This window comes from Phocoena phocoena, chromosome 14, assembly GCF_963924675.1.
Source record: "Phocoena phocoena chromosome 14, mPhoPho1.1, whole genome shotgun sequence".
Taxonomy (NCBI): Eukaryota; Metazoa; Chordata; class Mammalia; order Artiodactyla; family Phocoenidae; genus Phocoena; species Phocoena phocoena.
In genome coordinates this window covers 7,238,281-7,262,243 of record NC_089232.1, presented here as the reverse complement: position 1 = coordinate 7,262,243, position 23,963 = coordinate 7,238,281, and the positions used below count along the sequence as shown (strand labels likewise).

At 39.1% G+C, this 23,963-nt stretch overlaps 1 protein-coding gene across 2 annotated transcripts in view; it reads right to left on the bottom strand.

Moving 5' to 3' along the window:
* REV1 (REV1 DNA directed polymerase) overlaps positions 1 to 23,963 on the bottom strand; it is a 59,126-nt gene that overhangs the window by 20,246 nt on the left and 14,917 nt on the right. The window contains exons 4-9 of one of the 2 annotated variants that reach the window (XM_065891044.1): positions 18,946 to 19,098; positions 15,500 to 16,203; positions 13,256 to 13,363; positions 11,706 to 11,822; positions 7,151 to 7,259; positions 1,929 to 2,057 (exon numbers count right to left, since the gene is read on the bottom strand). In XM_065891044.1, the coding sequence (XP_065747116.1) occupies positions 1,929 to 2,057; positions 7,151 to 7,259; positions 11,706 to 11,822; positions 13,256 to 13,363; positions 15,500 to 16,203; positions 18,946 to 19,098 (1,320 nt within the window). The remainder of the gene's footprint in view (positions 1 to 1,928; positions 2,058 to 7,150; positions 7,260 to 11,705; positions 11,823 to 13,255; positions 13,364 to 15,499; positions 16,204 to 18,945; positions 19,099 to 23,963) is intronic. The other variant, XM_065891045.1, reaches the window with a different exon arrangement.

The following is a 23,963-nucleotide window of genomic DNA, read 5'->3' as shown; positions in this document are numbered from 1 at the left end:
TGCTGCTGTTTGGTCACGATCTACTCACACAAAGGACTGTTTCAATTCTCCACAGAAGAGGAAAAGGAAGAGAAGAATCACCACGTGGCTCTGATGCTAATTAAATATGTGAACCACAAGGCCAGCAGAGGCCTCGGGGCCAGAAATGGATCGTCAATAATCCACCTGGTAAAGTCCCAGGAGGGCCAGGCCTCGCCTCTCACTACACCTTACTGTAGGTTACGAATCAGATTAATTACTATCAATAATCATTTAAGAAATGAGTGTTCTGTTAGGCTTAACTCCAGAGAGAAATCTGCAAGAGCAGAAGGGTATTCCTGATATGAAAGCTGCTCTGAGGCGTGGAGAATATGAAGCAGAGGCAGGATTTCCAAAGGTGGAAGGGGAACAAGGAATTTCTTCCCCCAAAGAACAGCCACGTGCCACTAACAATGTCTCCACCCACTAAAATTATATGATAGCGTCCACCAAACCCCCCGATCCGAGGTGCAGCCTGGCTGCCCACTCCAGGGCCTCCGTAACCAGAACACGCAGCACACAGCTCAGCCACCCGCTCCCAGCCCACACGCGGCACTGCTACTGACCGCAGCTTTGGGACAGGACTTGAAAAGCACTCTCTCCACCTGGTAACACTGACGTTCCCACATTGGGGTCTTAAGGACAGCTGTGATCGTAACTGGCTTGTCATTCAGCCCTAAGTCTACAGACTGATGCCAGATAACTTCACCTGCCCCTCCATGTTTCTCTCTCCTGCTAAAGTAAGCTCGTCAAAGGCAGAGCCTGGATCTGACTCCACTCTCATAGGACTGGCAGCATCAACAGTGGTTTGCACTTGGTAGATACTCCATAAACAGGTGTTCAAAATAACGCGTTAAGAAAGGAGAGGAAGAAGTGAAGATAGAGGCAAGAACCTCCCTTAGAACATCAACACAGCCCAAGGGTTGGCGGACCCTGGTCTGCTGTCTAGAGACCTGTTTTGGTGAATGAAGACTGAAGGGAGCAGAGCCGAACCCGCACCTCGTCTGTGACTGCTGCCACTGTCCACGGCAGGGCTGAGCAGCTGGGACAACGACCTCATCCGGCCTTTTATGGAGAAAATATGCCAACTCCAGCTGTAGAGTATACAGGGCCTGACATATACTTATCTAAAATTTAAAGTTTTGAATTAATATTCAATATACCTACACTGTAAATATTCTAAAAATTAATCTCTTTTTCTCAAGCCAACTAATCACCCACCTTGAAACTACAGCTGACCCTTGAACAACACTGGTTTGGACAGCACGGGACCACGTATACCTGGATTTTGTCAGCGGTAAACACTGGAGCGCTACGCGATCCCCGACACAGAGGAGCCACAGGGCAGCTGCCACGACACGTGGCGCTCCACCGCACGGAGGACGGCACCGCACCACCCCAAGCTGTGCAAGCGTCAGCTGTACTGCTAGAACCTTCTATGAAAGCTAACTTCTGGCGTCCCGAATGACCTTAGAGGACACAGGGTTTGACAAGGTCTCTACTTGTTAACGTATAGTTCTCATTTTAAACAAAACCATAATTCAAATGTAATAAAAGAGAATAACCAGGTTAAAAACTCCCATCCTTCAGCTGTCTAGTTCCACGGAGGGAAACCTGGAACCGCTGACGAGAAGTCATGCAGGCACAGAATCAGACTGACATCACCACCAGGGAGCAGCGGAACAATCCCAGCCGTGCAAACACGTCCCTGAGGCCTGAGCCCTGCTCCGGGAGGTGCTCGTGGGGAGGAGAGGGGGCCGTGACACCAGAAGGCAGAGGAGTAGGTTCCCAGAAGAGAGGAGCGTCCAGCAAAAGTGACCCCGACAGGCCTGGGGAAACTGTTCTCTCTTCAACATTAGGTAAAAGCAGTAAAGGAACAGACAGGAGTGTGAGCACAGCACACAGTGTACCTGGCCAGTGTCTCATACATCGTCCGTGCAACTTCCTTATACGCGTGAAAATCATAGGGGACAGCCTGAAGACTGGGACAAAGTTGTTTCGCTTGCCCGAAAAACATTCCATTCCTAATGCCAACTTGTCTAGAGAAAGAACAAAATACAGCGGAGGTTAGACTAGGAATTTTTAAATGCCAAATCAAGTATCAAATACTGATAGTATCTCCCCAAGCCACTGATACACAATTTTCATTTAACTCCATTTTCATGAGGGGTAAAAAACAGGCATTAAGACAACTTACAGGTTTGTTTTCCCCCAAAAGGAAACTGACAAGATTGTCTGAGGCGTGTAAGTGACATGTGCAGATGTGCCCAAGCACGTTATTCAAAGGCCAGGTGTGGCTCCTGCCTCTGTGAAGACGGCTCCTGAGACTCAGCCCTCTGGCGCCTGTGCAGAGATGCCAGCATACCACACGTCGGTGACACCACAACCACCGCAGAGCAGGAGCGTGCTGTCAAAACGGTCTGCGTCCCCTCACACGGGGCCCGGTTTGGCCAGGGCTCAACCCCCCAAAGACAAAGAATATAAACAGCAGAACCACACAGAACAGCGCTATGCGACAGACAGACACAGTGTACTCATCCTATCGCCACCCAATCCCCAAGTGACCAATTCCAAGCTCCTGCGGTGGCTCCACAGGGGCTGAGATGCCAACAGCTTTGGACATGGTGGGACTTCACTCTGGGCAGGGGCCAGGGTTCCAGAATTTTGAGGGACCTAATTGAAAATGGTAAATTTCAAACCTTTTGCGTGTCTCCACGCCCCACTTACCTGTGGTAATTTGGAGCACAAAACTGTAACCATGGAATTATACATAATGAGTACAATTCCATGTTACTACTATGCAATGAATCGAAAAAAAATCTTACAGTAAAAACACAAGCAGATAATAATAAGCAGTGTTCCCCCAGATTACATACTCATAGGTGTAAATACATCAAATGGTTACTTTATACATCCACCCAATAAACATTTACTCAGTGCTCACTTAGTACGGAGGTGTGCCCTGTGGCACAGAGGCCTGTGGCGCCTGCCCATCCCAGACCACCAGAGAGCCAAGAAGGAAGAGACTCCGCCAAGCCATTCAGATGAAAGAAATGCGAAATGACATGCATTTTTAATGTATATAAAAACAATAATAGATCATCAGACTGCAAAGCCCAGAGTAGATGAGAAATATCTAATAAGAGGGAAAAATGACAGTAAAGGAAGAGCTGATTAACAAATCATGGTGAAGAAAACAATGCTTTCATTCATTTAACAAAAATTTATGTCTCGGGCACTATGTGAATAAAGCGTATCCCATGACATCCATGAGGATGACCTGCACTGGCCTAGGAGAGGACGGATTCAAGGTGACGGACCTGGTTCATAAGGCAGGGAAGTGTGTGCAAAGGAGTTCACAAGTCTGCAGAGAAGTGCATAGACAAGCTGAAACGTTCCAGTAATGCTAGACACATAGGTTCAGCATGTAAAAAAGCTAAACTTACAAATTAAAGGTAATTATTCATTTTTAAAGGAATGTCTTACATAATTCCTGTAAGCACAATACTCATATTTACAATAAATTCATTTTCAAAGTTTTCACTTACACAAGAAATTTCAGGGACATATTACTTAGAAAAATGTAATACATCAACTTATGTACTCATGCACACCTACATCTCACGGAGAAATGTTTGGGGATCACTAGACACTGTAAGGGAGCTATGAACAAAAAAAGGGTAAACCTCAGAGGCTTCCCATAACTAAGGGAAGCAAAAGACCTTGAGTTGGTGGTTGGAAAATTAGACTTGTTTCCTATAAAATGAGTAGGAATTCCCTGGCGGTCCAGTGGTTAGGACTCATCACTCTCACTGCCAAGGGCCCGGGTTCAATCCCTGGTTGGGGAACTAAGATCCCACAAGCCATGCGGCACAGCCAAAAAAATAAAATAAGATAAATAAATAAAAGAAGATAAATGAGTAAAGACAATTACAAAACAGCTTGAAATAACTTCACTACAGTGACATTTATTCCTCTCAAGTGAAGTCCCAGGCAGCAAAGACTACTCCCAGGTTTAAAGTGAAGGCAGCACACTCCTTCTTCCACGTGCTGTACGCTCAGACAACGGCATTTGGCGTTGCATTAGACAATATGAAAAAAAAGTAACCAGTAAATCACCGTCACTGTCAATTCAATATACCGAAGGACATCCATACCACTAATTAAGGACTGTAAAGTGTCCTTACAAAAGCACATGAAAACAGAGGTTTAGAAATGATTTGCTCTTAAAAATTTATGATTCTAGGATATTTGTATATCATTACCTATCCATCTACATTATTCACCTTCTAACTTACTATGTATAAAGCTAGTTCTCTATGGTAAGTATGAGTACATATTCTGACCTACATATACACATTCTACCTTCCTATGACTTCTACCGTCTCATGTTCACGTTCCATCCTTTGCTGACCCCGTTACTATAAAGTCTATGTCTACTGAAAATTCACCAGTGCCTAAAGCTGGGATGACCACGCCCACAACACAGTCCCCACGCCAAGCCCAGAAACATTTCTCTGATCCAACTGTGAATATACTTATTTAAAAAAAAAACTACTCACTTAAGGAAAATATAACTATTAGATAGCCACACACACAAAAAAGGGTATTCAAGAGACCTTCATTAAGAATAGCCTTCTAGAAAATGAAAAATTAACAATTAAAGGACAAAAACCCCATCGCTGTGGGTTTCATGTTTTTCTTCGCCAACTAAAACAAATTCATTTTCATCACTTTCTGCATCTTCTTAGAATAAACATCTGCCCTCTAAGCGACACTCAAATGGCTTGCTACACAGCATCTGGCCCTGGCCCTCATATATCGTCACCCCAATTATTCTGTAACACATTCAGCTTGACAATCGCCATCTGTGGTACAATACAAAGGCACCATCCAAACACCAACAGAGGCCCGGAGCCCAGACATATCTGTGGCTACTGGACTTGAAAGCCACCAGGAGTTGGCAGTGCTTCTAACTTTGAGGTGGCCTTGGTGCTCACTCTCCAGCCAGCGTCCAACCTGGGCCGCCGGGAGAGAAGGGAGATCCTGCAGAGGCAGTATGGAAAGGCGGCACTTCCATTTCACCACCAGCAAAATCCAAAGACTGAGCATGTGTTTCTGGGTTTCATCATACCCTCCAGATACAGGACACGATGCCCAGTCATCATAAGCGCATTGCCTGTAACTCAGCAGGGGGGAAAGACTAGCCTACTGAGCACAGCGTACAATCAGCTCTAAACCGCCTGTGCTAAAAAAAACATAATAATGCAAAATGTATTTAGATCTGACGTATCTCTTTCATTAAAGTAAGGTTCAATTCCTTGGCTACATTATCAACTAACAATGAAAAAGATTAAAACGTAATTCTGTCAATGAGAAAGGCAAAGTTAGTTCAGGAGTAAAAGTCTGACAAGTCATAAACAGAAAGTAATTTAAAATATTTTACGACTTCCCTGGTGGCACAGTGGTTAAGAATCCGCCTGCTAATACAGGGGACAAGGGTTCGAGGCCTGGCCCGGGAAGATCCCACATGCCACGGAACAACTAAGCCCGTGCGCCACAACTACTGAGCCTGTACTCCAGAGCCCACAAGCCACAACTACTGAGCCCGTGCGCCACAACAACTGAATTCAGCCCACGCGCCTAGAGCCTGCGCTCTGCAACAAGAGAAGCCACTGCAATGAGAAGCCCGTGCACCACAACGAAGAGTAGCCCCCGCTTGCCGCCACTAGAGAAAGCCTGCACACAGAACAAAGACCCGACACAGCCAAACATAAATAAATAAATTTATATAAAAATTTTTTTTATAATTATGCATGTCTGAATATAATCCTTTTTTCTTAAATATCCTTTTTATAAAATAATTGGCAAGATTTAAGCAAACCACTCTGGTTAGATGATGTTGTGTTGAGATACTTTTTGTTCAGACTGGACTTGCTTGAATAACCCCAACTTTAAATCAAGACTGAAAAATGTTATATATTTCAAGTCGTTGTATGCGGTTAATGTTACATGTCAATTATAACTCAATTTTTTAAAAGTATGAATGACTAAGCCATAAAGACACTATCTAAAAAAAAAAAGGCTGAAAAATGTAGCTGATGTGACTTGACTCTGTTTCTATAATTAGTAAATACTTTAACACTTGCCAGCAATGTGTAAATAAATGCTTGCTGTTCTATAAAGGTAAAAATGTTTGTGTTCAGTTATAAAGAAAGAAAAAACAAAGAATACTCTTTTAAATTAATCACTTCAGGGGGCTTCCCTGGTGGCGCAGTGGTTGAAAGTCCGCCTGCCGATGCAGGGGACACGGGTTTGTGCCCCGGTCTGGGAAGATCCCACATGCTGCGGAGCGGCTGGGCCCGTAAGCCACGGCCGCTGAGCCTGCGCATCCGGAGCCTGTGCTCCGCAACAGGAGAGGCCGCAACAGTGAGAGGCCCGCGTACCGCAAAAAAAAAAAAAAAAAATTAATCACTTCATTATTACTCCATTTTTACAACTATAATAATTGATTTTTAAAAAACGATTAATTTTTTTAAAGTATGAGGAACATATATGTGTCTGTTTCTTCTAGTACTAAAACAGCTGGTTGTAATTAGGATTAGTGCTAACAGGTTGACAACACTGCAACTTTAAGTGAGGAGATGATTAGTCATGCCATTATGGAACTGTTTAGTTTTAACTTAACAGGCAATCAAGTTTTAACGTTAAGTTAAAAAAAAATACTATTAGGATGTTTAAATAACAAGGGATCCTGGTGCTAAAAGGGAACGATCAGAGTAGATGACATTAAGGCCCTCTCCTATTCAAGAATATCTAATTCTTTAATTCTATACTTCAAGAGACAATGGTTTAAAAACGACAATGTCCAGCTTCTTTTGGTTTCCACCATAGGACCCACTGGTTCATCAGGACACTAAGGTATTTATTTAAAGTTATCGAGCATTTGTGAAGGGAAAGAAAAGGAAACTGAAGGGATTAAGGCTAGAAAGATTTCTTTCCATAACATGTTTCTAACATTTAAGTCACAGGCTTGACCAGCATGTCTAAATCCACTTCAAAATATTATATAAAAATGATTAAGTAACTTAATTATTCATTAAGTATTACAACACCCTTAATTTCTACATACCTGGCTTCATAACTACAAGATGCGATTTCAGCCTTTGACAAAACAGAATCAATTCCATTTGTTTGTGCGGAATCTTGATTCTCCCACATTGATGAATCTGGTATTTCTGCTTTAAAAACAAAATTTAATGATTGTGTGTTAAAAACTGATTTTCCTTAACTTTCATTCAAGAAATTTGTTTACCAGTCCTTTCATATATAAATGTTCAATAAATTCCAAATATAGTTACCTCCATTGACATTTATTCCCTTATTTAATAAAAGAAAATCTATAACTAAAATGGTTTGCTTCCAGTACATTCTTCACCAGCAGTCAGACATAAACTTATAATAAATCGAAAGAGTTCTGTTTTAACAATAGTTTTAAAAAACATATACCAAAAGATAAGTATAAAATATCCCTTTAAGTCTGTTGAGACAGACAAGGATGAAAAAAGTGATCAGGAAGATAAACCCCCTCCTACAGCCTCAAAAGGATGACACAGCTCTCTGGAATGGGAAGCAGTTAGTGGGAAATACAGTAAATTTCTCTGAATGTTCTTGCTGTTTCTTAAAAACTATTTGCAAAATTTAAAGCTAATTAACAACATTTTCAACAAACATCAAATTCCTTCCTACAAGTCATTTGATCAAAAAATAATTTAAAAGGTCATATACCATAAGAAGTTCCATCCTAAATCTAAGCTTTTTCTTTTGAGCACACATCACGTAAAAGAGCTTCACAGTATTATCCCCCCTTCCAGGAAATTCTACTTCTGGCTTAACAATGCATGTGCAATTAAAAACATTCAAGTGAGATGAGACTATCACTTGCTCTACAGACTACAACTCTAGCCTAAAGAGTAGAGCTCACAAATAAGGCTCAATATCCAAACCAAATTGACAGATTCACGCAAGAATATTAAGGCACTCAGTCTAGAAAGCCTACTGACCGCACGTCACGTGACATCACTAGCCAGTGAGAAACAGATGAAAACACAACTTCAGCTATGTCTCTTGGGATACTACTGAGTTCCAAGAAGAATATGCTTTAAAAAACATCTATCCTCAGTCATAGTTCTACTATTCTGAACAATCAGTAAAACAAGACGACAGGACTTCAGCTAATTCTAGACAGATCTATTTAGAGTACAGTGTAACAACACGTAACTAACAAGCCCAGTATTTATCTTTTTATTTCAGAGACATAACGTTCCACAAAAAAAATCAGTCAAGTAAAGCACCAGCAGGTAAACACGGCAGGGTGTCCGGCTCTACGAGCTGTAACAACTCTTCCTGGTCTGACCTCAGTAATCATCAGCTTTCACCCAGCTATGAAACCCACACAAGCAATTCTGGATTCTGGCACCCATGCATACGAAGTATAAGTGCGAATCAAACTCTGAGGATTGGCATGTTAATGGGGTCAAATTCCACTTGCGTCCAAAATAAAATCAGCAGAGTGTACAATCTGAGCCATGATTTCTGATACACTGTGACTGACAGAAGCTGTCCTAGGACAAATTAAAGACAGAACACAGAGCAGACAGCCCAGTGTTCTGAAGGGTTTTGGAAGGCTAAATAAATATCAGCTTTAACAGTCCATTACTCTAAGCTGAAAATCTGTAAGAACTTTGGGGCTGTCAGTATCACAGTTCAACAGGGGCTGCTACTAAACCAAAAAAGAAGAGCTGAAGCCTGAACGGCCACAACCAGCTGCCTTTCAAAGGTGCACCCGTGAGTTACGCCTTGTGAGTTATGGGGAGTTAGGTGACTTATATTCGAAGGGCTAAACAACCTAAGAACTTGTTTTGAAAATCACGGAAAAGTCATGCTTGTGGTGAGAACAGTGTCTGTGGTCCCTGCTCCCAACGCCCTGCCTGGGGTGGCACCTCGCGTTCTCTCCTCTGGGCGGGCTGACCTGGTCCACAGCGCGGCAGGGTGCGTGGTCCCTCCACGAGCGGAGTGAGTTGCTTCATGGGAGATTCAGGGAAATGCAGGGACACACTGTCCTCACTGGAGGGCAAAGTAGAGAACTGCTCATCAAAACTCGACAAACTAGACGGGCACATGGAGAATGTGGAGGAACGGTTGGAGAAATCAGAGGCCAGGACCCAAGTCTGTGAAAAAGAAATCGCTGAGAATAAATCTATGACTAACACGATTTTAAAAACTGTTGTTCTTTAGAATGAACACTGAAGTTGTTGAAGGGATAGGAGACGTCTGCATTCTGGAATTCAGGAAGGGAGAAAAGGCCCCAACCATGAAATTCTGAGTATACATGGATTCCAAATTCAAGATCGTCAACGAGAAGGCTCGCTGCTAAGTACTGCTCAGGAAGCAGCTGCCCAAGAAGCCAGGGATGGAGAGCCCTGGTTATGCCAGTCCGATTAGACAGAGTCTCTGAATATGACAAGTAAGAAACTAAGTTGCGATAAAGGGCTAAAGATGCTATTTGTTCTAATACTTTGCCTAGACATACAATCCAAAACATTCGAACTGAATTTTTTTTAAAAGCTACTGTACAGAAGGCAAACATTCTAATTCCTAAACTGATCCTCAATATTTTAAAATTTGGTGTCATATCTAATAATAGGAGCCAGAGAAAGAAAGATCAGAGAATAACAAGGAAAGAGGAACAAAAGCATGGAAAAAAAACAAGTTCCAAGTATAAGCCTAGCTGCAACCAAACTTTGTAATAGAGGACAATCTATTCATGTTATATGTAGCAAATATTTTGGTAAGATCCTAATGGGTCAAAAGGCTTAGGACGTACATAAAAGTGAATGATATTAAGTTAAAGAGAGGGTATAAAATATAAAGTATCATATTCATTTTTTCTAGTGATAGGAAAATCTATTTTTGACAGTTTTCAATGGCAAGTGAAATTTCAATACTTCTCCTAATATATACCTTCTGGTTTACCACTCACACTTAGAGGCAGAGGGAATGTGAGTTATAAAAGGTCATTACAATGTTATGAACACCCAGTGGCTACACTGATGAACACAATTAAGTAACCAATGCCAGAATTCTGTTTATAAACTGTTTATGGTCAGATCATTTGTGATGCGAGGAAAGACAGAAGAGGACCAGCTCTCTGCTGCTCTAAGGAATGTGTAGATGTAGACTGTAAAGTAAGGACACGTGTGCAAACACAAGATTCTACCCATGGGAGGAGCTCTGAGTAACGAGAGATGCTATGAACGGTATACACAGGGTATTATTCTTCCCTCTTTAATGTTCATCCAATATTTTACTGAGTGCCCAATGCGTGACAAGTACTGTGCATTCCCTTAAGCTACTAGTTGTTTTCCAGAATTTTAGATTTCATCTTTAAAATGATACCACACAGAAAAGACAAAAAGAAAAACCAACCTGCCCCCAAACGAAACTACTAATACTTAAGAAACTACCCATATTGTCAAATACCATAATATAACTAAAGCTCAACAAGCTCAATATTTCCTAACCTCAACATCTACTCACTTCACACAGAACGCTAGAATCCTAAAAATTCTCTTAAAAGATTTAATGACCGGGAAAAGCTTTAGGAAATCTGCAGAATACAGGTACCCATGAAGCATAAAGATGTATCTATAATTATTTTCCTTTGTACCTATAGCATGTAAATAGATAAACACAACCAGCAAGAGGAATGTAATCCTGAAAAGGTTCTCAGAGATGTCTACTGGCTTTCCTTTTGTCTTAATTTCATTAAGAGCATTTCTAAAATAAGCCCAAAGTTTTATAACTGAGAACTAGAGACCTGAAATAATTGGGACGAAATTTAACTGCATGCCTTCCATTCTACTGCATATCTAATTTCTATTTCCTGATTAACATTTTTTTGAAAAACTAACTTAAAAAAATTTTGGCTTTCCAGACATCCATGAGGAAACTGATCAATGCCAAATAATTTCACTTCTAAGCAAATATTTCTCAGGGAATTTAATGGGGGTGTGGGGGGGAGAAACATGAAAATCTTAACAGCGCTGTGATTAGTATAATTTATGATTTTTGTTTACTAATAGCCAAAATTTAAGAGCCAGAGAGGCAAGAAAAAAGTTTCTCATATGAAACAGGTTCAACAAAGATATGGGGAATGACTGCTGGCACTTATCTTCTTATTCCAGTAAATTAAAGCCTTACTGTTTCTCACTCCACTGGCTCATACACATCTTCGGCAACACAAACCTTAGTGCCCTTACTGGGATCCATGACCAAACAACAAGTAATTAACTTCCAAGTGGAGAGGCTTCCACAGAACGATGTCCATGATTTTCATCCCCAATCTAAATTTACACAAAGCAAACTAATCACACCTTTTAAAACAGTCTTCACTCTCTTTCCCAGGAAAGTATCGTTATCCAATTCAACAAAGCGTAACTATTAAACCACTCATTTGTACTGCATTCGGATTTTGCTTTAAGATGTCACTGACACCCTTAAAACCCTTGAATGAAAAAGCTAATTATTTCAACTCTGCTTTTATTTCTGTAACAACGATACCAAAGCAAAATCCAGAAGTCTTCAACAGGAGCACTCTGACTTCAAAGAGGGCTCGTTATCTGTACCTGCTTTGCCTGTCAGGATTTTATTCTGGTACCACTGCCACTCCAACTGGGGGTTAGCGCCAGGGCGCAGAGGTGCCCTCCCCGTGCCTCTGTTACTTGTGACGGCCACCGGCCTTCCTGTAAGGAGAGAATAAAAGCTAAGTACAGGAACACTAACACTTAAGAAATAAGACATCTCTCTTTACTTTAACTTAGGCATTAATCCCTAAAAGAGCCAAAATCTTCTAAGATTATCAGTCGCTATTGAAAAGTCCTCTATTGATGTTTCTCTGTACCGCCCAAAGTAAACTAGTTACGACAATTTTGATGCATTCATTCAACTAAAAAGCAACACTATCAGAGCTTTCTATGGTTTTTGTCTGGTTTGTTACAGTAGAAAACAGGCAACTCAGATCCTAGATTCAGACTGGTGGGGTGGGGAGAGAAAGAAAAACTAACTGTATCTAGATTTTTAATATCTCTGGTATCAGAAAAGTAAGGTAACATCTAAACTAATCTTTATTTTTACAGCAAGAAACTAATTAAATGTATATGTAGAGGAATCACAATCTGACCTACTATATAATCAAAGGTGAGTATATATAGTCCCAAAATTTTTGGTTTAGTTATAATATCTTTCATGCATCATTTCCTTATATGTGTTTGTGTTAAAAGATAACTCTAACTTTGTAAAGCAATAGCATGGATAATCCATGTGTGTGTGTGTGTATATATATATATATATATATATATATATATATAGTATATATATATACATGCATATATTTCATTGAATGCATTTGTTGTGAGGACAAAAAAAAAAGCATTAAGAAGTCACTCATGGGCTAAAATCAACTCTTTACAGTCTGAACGCTCCTATCAGAGCCAAAGCAGCCACTGCCCGTGATAAGAATAAAGCCCTAGTATTAACCCCGGCAGTTTCCATGCTTTCCTTAAGGGGAAAATTCACTCTCAGAAGACAGTACTAATAGCTATCTCTTTTGGACACAGAACTCTCAAAAATCGAGAATAAATATTTTCAAAAGTATTGACTAGGTCACAAATACCTAAAATTTCCATTAAAACAAAGACTGCACAGATGACAACATATTTTAGCAATATTCAATAATACAAAATTATCCTACAACCAAAAAGTGGGAATGTTCCCTAGCATCAGGACAGTTAATCAAGTTATTCATTCAAGAGAAAGCATAGTGACTCAAGTTGCAAAGACATATGCTACCATAAAATCTCCATTTATTGACAAAGTAATAATAAATATAGATTAAAAATATAGAAAATGCCCAAAGCAGGTCCCTATCTACATTAGCCTTAGATGTTCAGCTGAAGAGGAATATTCTTCCCTAAAGGCCTGGTCTCTACAGGGAGGACAAAACTTTTCTAATTTCCCTCTCTTTCTTGATAATGGAGTCCAGAACATTTGGAAGTAGGAATTGATTTTGCCAAGGAAAATGAGAATAAATATTTCTTAAAGAATACTTTGTGACCCCTTAGAATAAATGTCTATAACAGTATATCAGTTTTCTTAATACATAAACGAGAATACAGACCTTTGAGATCTGGTCTATTTCGTATACCCACTGATACAAAGAAGCAATCCATATCAACATGCATTATACAGCTCTGAGGTCTGGGTGAACTCAATACTGACATAGTTCCTAGAAGGAAAAACAGAATGTTCAAACCCCAAGCTAGTTTTTAATATTTAAAAAAAAATCAGGTCTAGTTAATTTTAGAAATTACATTTTTAAATGCTTACAAGCAGAATAAAGTTTAAAAAAAAATACAGATTCTATAATAGATTACTTCTATCACCTCAAGAGCAATCAAATTTCAGTTTCTTTGGCTCTAGAAATAATTCAGAGATACAAATTTAGTTTCCAAACAGAATTTAAAATCAATTGTGAAGACATCATGTTTTCCTAGTCTATATTCTAACAAGTCTTTAATTAAAAGTCTGTCTAACTGCTTATCTCCAAGTTATTTCTGCAGGCTGAATGGTTTATAAAAATGTATAAAGATGTTTTCATATATTTAGTTCCACAGACCTAAGTTACTTTAGATGATTACTATTCTATGCAGTAACAACATTCCTTGGTAAGACAGCAGTAAAAACTGCTACTGTTATTGAGTGCTCTATAAGTAGGTGTCAGGCACTGTTTTAAGAGGTTTACATGTATTAATTTATTTAAATTCTCACAACAACACTACGAGAGAAGTAAGCTTATTATCCCCATTTTGCAGATTAATAACTTGAATCATACAGCCAGTAAGAGGCTGAGCTGGAATTCAATCCCAGGCAGTCTAGTTTCAGAGCCCCATAAGCCACCACACTTGTAAAAAGTGATGATCTCATTGCTAGATTTAAGAATAACGTACTGAGGTTAATCTTCATAACAGGCTTCCAAAAACTTACATTTACTCCCCAAAATGTTGGGACAACTCTATTTACCAAATTGTGATTGTGAAAGAGTTTACCTTGTTCTCACTAGGTGCAGGGCACCGGACCTTTGATCCTATTATCTGCCTGTACTATCACTCGTGTGCCGACAGGAAACTGAGACTCAGAGAGGTGAACTCACATGCTCTGCATCGTAAGAGTGGCAGAGCCAGGATGTGGACTCAGGCTATTACCTAACTCCAAAGCCAGGGACTTCCTTGCTACCCTCTGTATTCCCTCGAGAAATCATTTATAAAATAAACCTTAACAATTATAAGTCTGCTGTATAAAAGTATTATACACACAAAATGTAAACTCAAAATAATGGTTTTAAAGATTCAAGTCACACAGAATGTATATACTAAATGCCTACTGAATGCTTTCATACAACATAAAAATCTCTCATCTTATTCCCATTCATAGAACTGATCCATAATAGCTCTTTGAAGCTTTCAAAATTAAACGACCTTTAGGTAACAAGGCCAAGGCATGATAAAAGGAAAATCTAATACCTATAACATTATTTTGAAATATCTCATAAATAACAAAAAGCATTTGGAATACATCAAACACAGCAAAACACAACAGAAAAAACCCACATGGAGAGGTTCTATCACATTGTGAGAGAACCATGAGCTTCTCTCTGCACCTCAGTTTCCACAGCTGTAAATTAAAGGGTAATACTAGATAATCTCTGAGATCCCGCCCCAGGGGGAACCCATGTAATCCATAAAAAGCAACTAAAACCTCAAACCAGATACCAATTTATAATGACAGGCACAGAAATACAGCCTGTTATTGTTGGTTTTGTTTTTTTTTGATGACAACTATTTAAAAAACAAAATACAATTAACCAACCTACTTATATGTGAAAATACTTAATCTCACTAAAAGCTTACCACTATACTTATAATAGCTATTATGACAAAGTTATTTAATTATTGATAAATCATTATGACGCAAGCTTTTAAAAATGAACAGTTACTCTTACCAAACCAATTCATTCTTACAGGAGTTTAAGCACTGAATATAAAATATGTTATATTTTACAGTTCAAAACTTCAACAACTGATAAGGTCTACAGGAGGAATGAATGCTCAGAATCCCAACCTCATCACTATTTAAATTACCTAAAAATGTTCACTTAGCCACACTCAAATCTAATTTTGTAGAAAATTTTTAGTAAGAAAGCTTTCTGTCATCTGTCATACTCACTGTTACTTACATAACCTGCTATTCCTAGAGACTTCCATGTTACAAGACCTCAGTATTGACGAGAATACCAGTGACAGATTAAGAACAAAATGATCAAGCATGATTGTTTCTTAAGAAAACAATTTTAGTAAGTATCTACCTGGGTCAGTTACAACAAATGCAGACCTGCCTGCTTTCATTTTTTTTAACTTTTCCCTTCCTGGAAAGATACCACTACTTTGTCTCTGCAGGGTACTGACAAACTCAGTCAATTCGCACTTCCACGTGGAAATGTGGTGCAGTCTCGAGCGAGAGTAGAAGTCCGAGATGAAGCGGCAGGGCCTGGGTGGCACAGAGGGTGCCGCCTTGCTCGGCGAAGGGACTGAAGAAGTGCTCTTTGTGCTTGAAGGCCCCTGAACAGTGGAGTGGTGAGCACCATTGACTCGAGCGTTGCTGTGCAAAGGTGACAGGGAGAAGGAATTAGTTCTGTGCGGATTCCGCAGAGCATCTGTGCTTCTGGTGCTTTGCTGGGACTGCTGCTCAGCGCAGTCTCTGAAGCCGCCGCCGCTCCTCTCGGCTGCTTCCTCCTCATGGGCAGGGTCGGGGGACAGGCTGCTGGCAACACCGCTGCCCCCGGGCACCAAGCAGTCCTGCGTCTTTAAGGCACCGTTAGAGCTATGAGTGTGTCCGTTGCAAACGGCACTGCCATCTCTGGGATGCGGAATTCCGTTCTGTTTCCTTCCTGGGAAGAAGGGCTCCGGCTCCACAAAACCCAAGTCATTATCCGCAACTTCTTCATTCCAACTGTTCACTCCATTGACTCTGACTTCATTTTCCGTCTCAATCTTCTTAATTATGTGATTTCTAGGGCAGGAAAAAAATTTGTTTAAATGAACAATGTCTGACTTTCAGGCTAAAACAATTTTCATTTAAACGCTGTCTTAGTGGTACACACTTTAATATTCCCTCCACCAAATCTGAATGATTAAGCCACAAACTTTTTTTCATTATTGCTCTTCTAATAAAAGATAATTCTTTGCTAAACTGAAGGAGCAAAGAAAGGTAACTAGGAAAATTCTAGCACATTAACAGCCTTTCAGGTTTTTGTTTTTTTTTTTTAATTTCAGAGACTCACAGAGAAGAAAACAGAATTGGCTTTTTCAGACTGAAGAAAAATCTAAGAAACTGTTTTCAGTTATTTTTCCCACTATAAATTAACTGTAATCTGTAAGCTTTAAATACCCAGTTTGTAGCACTGTGCCTGGCATTTACTAGGTAGTCAGTAAGTATTTGCTTAATTAATACAATATGAATTAATTCCCGTAAAAATGGGTAAGAAACCTTATTTGAATTCTCATTCCTCTTTTTACTTTCAGTTTTATATAAGGCACCGTTCAACACATTAAATCCAATACTGCTACAATCCTGAGGCTCCTTACTCTCCCCCAGGAAATGACTGACAGACTATATTCACTAATCCATTAACAGGGTCAAACTGTTGCACAAGTAGATAAAAAGTAAAAAAAAGGTCAATGTGTATGGTTAATTCAATAAAATTCATACCTAGAAAAATGAGGATGTTCGCCCTATTGACAAGGGAATTAGCATTTCATTTCTAAGAAAAGCATTATTTAGATGCCAGGGTGGTAGGTCCAAGGCAATCTGGACCAAGTGTCCTGATGACAGGTTTATAAATGCAGTAACTATGACAAATGTTATGTTAAATTCACATCCTGGCTCTTCTAGATGTCTGCTTGGTAGTGCTCTGTAATAAAGACAAGATTCATCTGCATTCAAAAGAATCACCTAAGTAACAAAAACAAAAATCTGAATTACAAAGCAGTAATTCATTCTACTTAGAAAAGTCCACAGCATTAGTCCAAGTACAGTTCAGGCTCCACGTGAGGGTGCCACATGCAGCACCAAGGCACAGGTGAGATTACCACGGCATGACCAGGTTTAATCTAAAGTTCCTGCTCCTAACACCAACTGGGTACATTAGTCATGACAGCCTGACTGCACAGCAAACCACGCACGAGCTGGATGCGAAACAGCACCAGCCATTCCTGGGTTGGCTCTGGCTCTGGCTGACCAACTCATGGAATCTGACAGCCAAGTCTGAGTAGGTCCTGTCCTCAAAGATGATCCCACCAGTGAAAGAGGAAAAGATGACCAACGGGAAACGAGTAAGAGAGGAAGGAAGGAAAACCTCATTTGATATGTGTCAGAGAAAGTCTGGCCCTTGAGACAGAGAGCAAGGGAGCAAAAAGTCACATAAAGGAATTTCAAAGAAATTTATTAAATGCACTGAACATGCCAAAAATAAAGAACACAGAAAGCAACAAAAGTAAAGTCAGAAAAGTCTTAAATCTAGTTTTCTATGTCATAAATATTAAGGTTTTTTTACCAGCAACACACGCAACAGAAATGCACACATTGGCAGAAAACATACTGCTCATACCCATTCTTTCTGCACTACGGTGTTTCAGCCCAAACGGACATTTATAAAGCAGCTGTACTAGAAATATATCACGAGTGGATATACATTTACTAGGCAACAGCATAAATGGATCAATAATTTAAATCTAATAGGTAAATTCTTCCTAAAATCAACACAAAGAAGAATTTCAAAAAAACACACACATATGTATTTTCTTTTATTAGTGAAGAAAAAAATGAAGTTGTATATTCAGAAGCTTTTCTGATATTACTTGTACACCTTGATGGTACTAAAAGAACAAAATTAAATGTTTTAGGTAACGTGAAAAACAACTGAATACACTTATAAGTGAACCTATAAGTTAAAGAACAAATGACAACAAAACTACAGAAGGTAGTGACACTGGATCATCCCAAGTTAATTAGACTCCTGGTCTTTTGGAAAAAATATTATCAAACTCCCAAAGCAAACAATTTAATAAATAAGGGGAAGGCTAATGATAATGAACCATGATAATGAACTACTACCTGATACACAAGTTAAGGCAACACACCAATTAACTGTGAAGCCAATTTACCCAGGATTACTGCAATTAAAGCTTAAGTCAAAATACTTTTTAAAATCAGACACATGGAATAAAGTCTAGATTCACCTCTAACTCTATGACCTTGAGGGTCATCAACTAAATTTTAATTGATATAAAATATTTACCTATTTAGAATTGTTACTGATTTAGAATTTTTCAAAAATAACCTAAAAGTGTTAACATTTTCATTACCTGTCTTTCTATGCAGTAGCACACAGCAAAACTTTAGCTGGAGTAGTTAGTTCAGTTTTTGAGAAAGCAATAGTCTATGGCAAATTACTTGTGTCAAAAATAATTACTGCCATGAAAATCCATGGAACATTTTACTTCTAATAATTTAAGATCCATTGGTTTAACATGGGAATCTAATGATAGTGGAAAAGCTTTCTTTTTTACATTTTATTTATGAAACTGTCATGATAAAAATAATTTTTAGGTAAGACATGCACTCCTGTACTTCAGCAGGATTAATATAGACGAATAGCCAGTTTCTATGTTTGTCTGTATCTTCAGCAGAGCAGGGGCCATTCTCACTGCTAAAAACCAGCTGTGTAGTCTCCCCCAACCTAGACAAACTTACACCCTGTCGTTGAGCTGTTTGGTGATGCTGCTGGGACCTGGTACAGGGTCCTCAGGTTTGCACACAGGATTAAAGTTGAGACCTTTCTGCGTGGAGGACTGCTTGCTGTACAGCTGATACGGAATGTAGGACAGGAGTCGTCCAGCTTTGATGCTAAAATAAAAAAGTAACACCAATTTAAGAGTTTAATACTTGGGGAAAAGGAGCTTCACAAAAAATGAATGTTCTCAACGACAGGAATATTTCACCAACAACATGCCATCTCTTTTCCTAGTTTATTCCTTTTCCCTTTGTTTTAGTGGTCCTAATACAACCTTACTTATTACACACTTAAGAATGAGACCTTCTGCCCATGAAAAGACAGGTCTGAAATTTTAAAAACTAGTAGCCAGCCATCTCATGTTGAGGAAAAGAAAACAGACTATAGAGTAGGATGAGAAAAACTTCAAGCACAGAGTTGGACTAGTCGATATTGTAATCGTCATGACTTTAATATTTAACCACAATCTTTCCCCCCCAAAATTCACACAGAATCATCAAGATTTTCTCAAATCCTATCTCACGTATTAAATTTTTCCAGAATAAGGGAACTGGATGAGGATTCCCAATTTCCAAGATTCATGTTAGGTCTATTAAATGTGAAAAACTGTAAAATAAAAGGACAAAATAAAGAATCTCAACTGTAAGATTAACAAATAATTTATACTATCTTATGTGTGTAAGAGTGACAGAGACAAGGCCACTTGAAGACAGAACTCTGAGAGGGCAGAAGCTATCATATATATCTATATATCGTCTTCCAAATGCTCATTATATATGCATCAAACACCACCTGTAAAACCGAGGGGAACAGCAGTATTATAACACTAGATTAACTGACACTCCCTAATGCTATTATACTTCAGAACTAAAACTGACTTGATTCAACTGAGTTTTGCTTTCTAATAAACTGAGTTACACATACGGTTACTGTATCTTTAAAAATACCATTTTCAACTCAAATTTTAAAACAGCCAACTAATATGCTTAGGCTAACATCCAAATTTTAAAACAGGCTCCTTAAGTATCAGGAAATATTTCAAAGCACATGTGTGGCTTTAAACCTAAAATATATATTAAGAAAGCCATCCTTTAATTATTTAGAAGAAAAATAATACAGTAAAATACTTTTCTTATTATCTGACAAATCCAAGAGTTTTGACATTTTTATTTTCTCAAAGCACACTCCACAGAACTTAAAAAAAAAAAAAGACCAGGGGCTTCCCTGGTGGCGCAGTGGTTGAGAGTCTGCCTGCCGATGCAGGGGACATGGGTTCGTGCCCCGGTCCGGGAAGATCCCACATGCCGCAGAGTGGCTGGGCCCGTGAGCCATGGCTGCTGAGCCTGTGCTCCGCAATGGGAGAGGCCACAACAGTGAGAGGCCCGTATACCGCAAAAAAAAAAAAAAAAAAAAAAAAAAAGACTGAACTGGCTTAAAACAAACAAAACCAATTTAAAATATTAAGTCAACAATTGTGAATACAGAAAAACATACTGATGATATACCCTAAAAATGAAACTATACCATATTATAGACTATGTCCTTTATGTAATTATATCAATATACAATCCCACCTAAACTGCCTTCAACTTTAGGTGGAATTACTAAATATGCTAAACTACTAATTTATGACAGTTGAGAACATACTAGTGACAACACACTTCAATTTTCATTTACCTAAATAAATTTACCATCAGGCTAAAAGTTAGTTTTATCAAGATTACAGATTACATTCAAACACTAGAACTAAAATCCTAAAATTAGACCATCTATTAATTTATTTATTCTTTTTAAAAAATTTTTATTGGAGTGCGGTTGATTTACACGCAATGTTGTGTTAGTTTCAGGTGTACAGCACACTGAATTTCACTTTATTCTTTTACCAAACTGACTTCACTTCCTTTAGCAACTGGTCTTAACTGCCTGGCTATGGACCTTTGTCTTCTTAGTTATTACCTATCTCGCCTGCTCTCCCACCCTCAGAAGCAGAGGGACGTACCCCTAACCTTAGCCTTCTGCCTCCTTCATGACACACAGCGCAGCTGTAACTAAGGGCTTAGTGGAGACTGGAGCTGGGCTCAGTATGTCAGCTGCACATCTGAAGTAAGACCAACGTGACAGCAATGAAGCCAGGACACGCCCCATTACCATGCTGGCTTCCCCCATCCTACTGACAGCAATGAAGCCAGGACACGCCCCATTATCATGCTGGCTTCCCCCATCCTACTGACAGCAATGAAGCCAGGACACGCCCCATTATCATGCTGGCTTCCCCCATCCTACTGACAGCTTGCTGGGTGACCCAGACGCTGCAGGTGCTCTCTAAACTGACCGTACCCGACTCCTAACAACAGTCACCCAGAACTTAAGGCTTACATAACTAAGTCCGTGGAGACTGATATACAATGAGAGCCAATTTAAATACTGCAGTCTCTAATCAGACATCCTGAGATGCCCAGTAAAAGAAACTAAAGCCCAGTGCACTATAGTAACGTTAGACAAGAAATTCTTTTAATTTCAAGCCCAAACCACTATACATCTGTGTACATTCTTAATTATCCCTGCTTATCCGTTTATCTATCTATAGATATATGGAGAGAAACATTATCTGACGGTATATTTTTAAAAGATCTTCTTTTACAAAGTCTCTCAGGGATTCATTTCTAACGTTTTCTAATTTCACTGTTTATCCTAAGCACAAAGGAGCTGTATTCTATATTTTCTACCATTCTTCTTACAAAAAAAAAAAAAAAAACCAGAGCCGAACATCAAAACCCATATTTCAAAACCAAATGGAGCTTCACTTTACCAAAATATATTACTACATGGTTTCTTTATATACTGAGCTTTCTTCCCATGTACACTCAAAGCAGATTCTGATATATATGAAAGAGCTTACATTCTGTACAATGTATCAGGCACATACTCATCGCATGTGAGACAGTCACTTCCTTTGAGGAGTTTTAACTCTTGGTTGGTCCTATAGCCCCAGTAAAGTTATCTACAGCAGAACTCTGTTCTTTAAATCATTTCCTATTTCCTATGCTGAAAATGAATTTACACTGCCAGTAATAACCAGAATCTGGGAGATTTTGCAAAAATTAAGATACAAGAAAAGTCACTAAATTTCTATTCCAAACTTTTTATTGTAACTGTAGCAATAGCATCTTCTTTAGATGAAGCAATTCTGCACATCAAATGTTTGTATGGTTCCAGTCAACATCCCAGTCGTTCTCTATTAGAAAAACCATATCTGACACTGTATACCCATCTGCCCATCCATTCACGCATCTATCCTTCTTCCTCATTCAAAAGTGGACTTAAGGCAAGAAAGGATCTAATCATGTGCTAAGGACAAACTGAGCTGTTTTTGCCTATTATTCTACCATTAAGCAAACATTATTCTTTACGCATTCAAAATTAAAATTCGCTTTGCCACCACCTCTCCCATTACCCAAACTTTCCAACCACTCACCATGATCCCACAAGCTCAGAAAAGGAAATAACAGCTATGAACATATGTATATAACTTTTTGCCCTTAATCCTTCAGGGTCCAGATTGCTTTTTAATTTTTACTACAGATACTGAGAGAGTTAAGCTATTCATATTCATTCTTTAGCTCCTGAAGACCAAGACTCTATTTTCTAATAAATATTACCTACAACAAGTCATGGGGTGGCGGGGAGACTGAAATGTGTACTGGTTAATTGGCCAAGTAAAAATAATTTGAGAATTCTGTAGTGCTGTGAGAGAAAAAAGTAAACGACTCAAGATTAATTTTTTTTAAGTCAAATCTATACCAGAAACTAGAATCACACACATTTTCTACGAAGAATAAACTGAGGCAAGACACAAAAAAAACATAAGGGGAATGAAAAAAATCATGAGATAAAATTGCAACCAACTTTTGAGTTGAGTAAGCACTAATATTGACACTGAGTGTAATTAGAAACAAAGTTTCAGTCCATAGGAAGTATGAGATCTTCAGAGCATCACAAGTGTGTGACAAACGTGCTAACGTTACAGGTGGGAGCTTAGAAAGAAAGGACACACTGACTGGGAGCCAGTCACCCCCCACGAGAAGAACCGAGCTGGCAACAACTGGACCCTCTCATCTCACAGCAGAGCCCGTGAGAATCCAACCAGAGGAGGCAGGTTCCCACGCCACCAAAGACTCAACACAAAATGAACAACAAGAACAAAATGGACTCGGAATAACTTAGGACCATGTTTTCAACTGTGCTCGGGCCCGATGAGGCAGTGAGGTGAACCACAGCAGCTTCTATAACTACTTCACACTTCAAATTTCAGTGTAAAATTGTCTGAAGAAAAGGATTAAGAGAAAAATTTGAAAATCACTAACTTCTACTATACTGTACTATATACAAACATAAGATTTACAAAGCAAAGCCTTCAGTAACATAATCTCAGACCTTAAACTAACGCACACAGGCTTCTCATTAAAGGACTCCCCTGCCTCTCAGAAGTCATGACCCCATAATCATGCCTATATTAACTCAGGTTTAATGGCACCTACACAGACACCAGGGAATTCTAATCAAAGCAAAGCAATCATCCTGCACACTTATAAGTGGTAGTCACTTTTCAAACTGCTCAAACTAAAAACAGGAAAACTAATTATAGAAGAGAATATCATGTATGATCCATTAAACGGCTAATATAATGTTCAAATTTTTAAGTATAATAAAATCTCATTAAAACACTGCTGAGAAGGAGAAAAGATGAAGAAGACTGGGATTAGAGTGTGAAAGAAAACAGCACTGTGATTTAACGTGGAGGAGCCCATGCTTATGACATCGTAGACACAGGGCATTTATTTCATATATTAGGGTACAGCCCAGACTGAACCATTTCCACATGGGCCAACTCACCTATAACAATTTAATTAAATGGCAAAGAGCAGACCCAAATACGAGTCAGAAAATCTGGGTTCTGAATTCTTGGGCAAATCAGTTA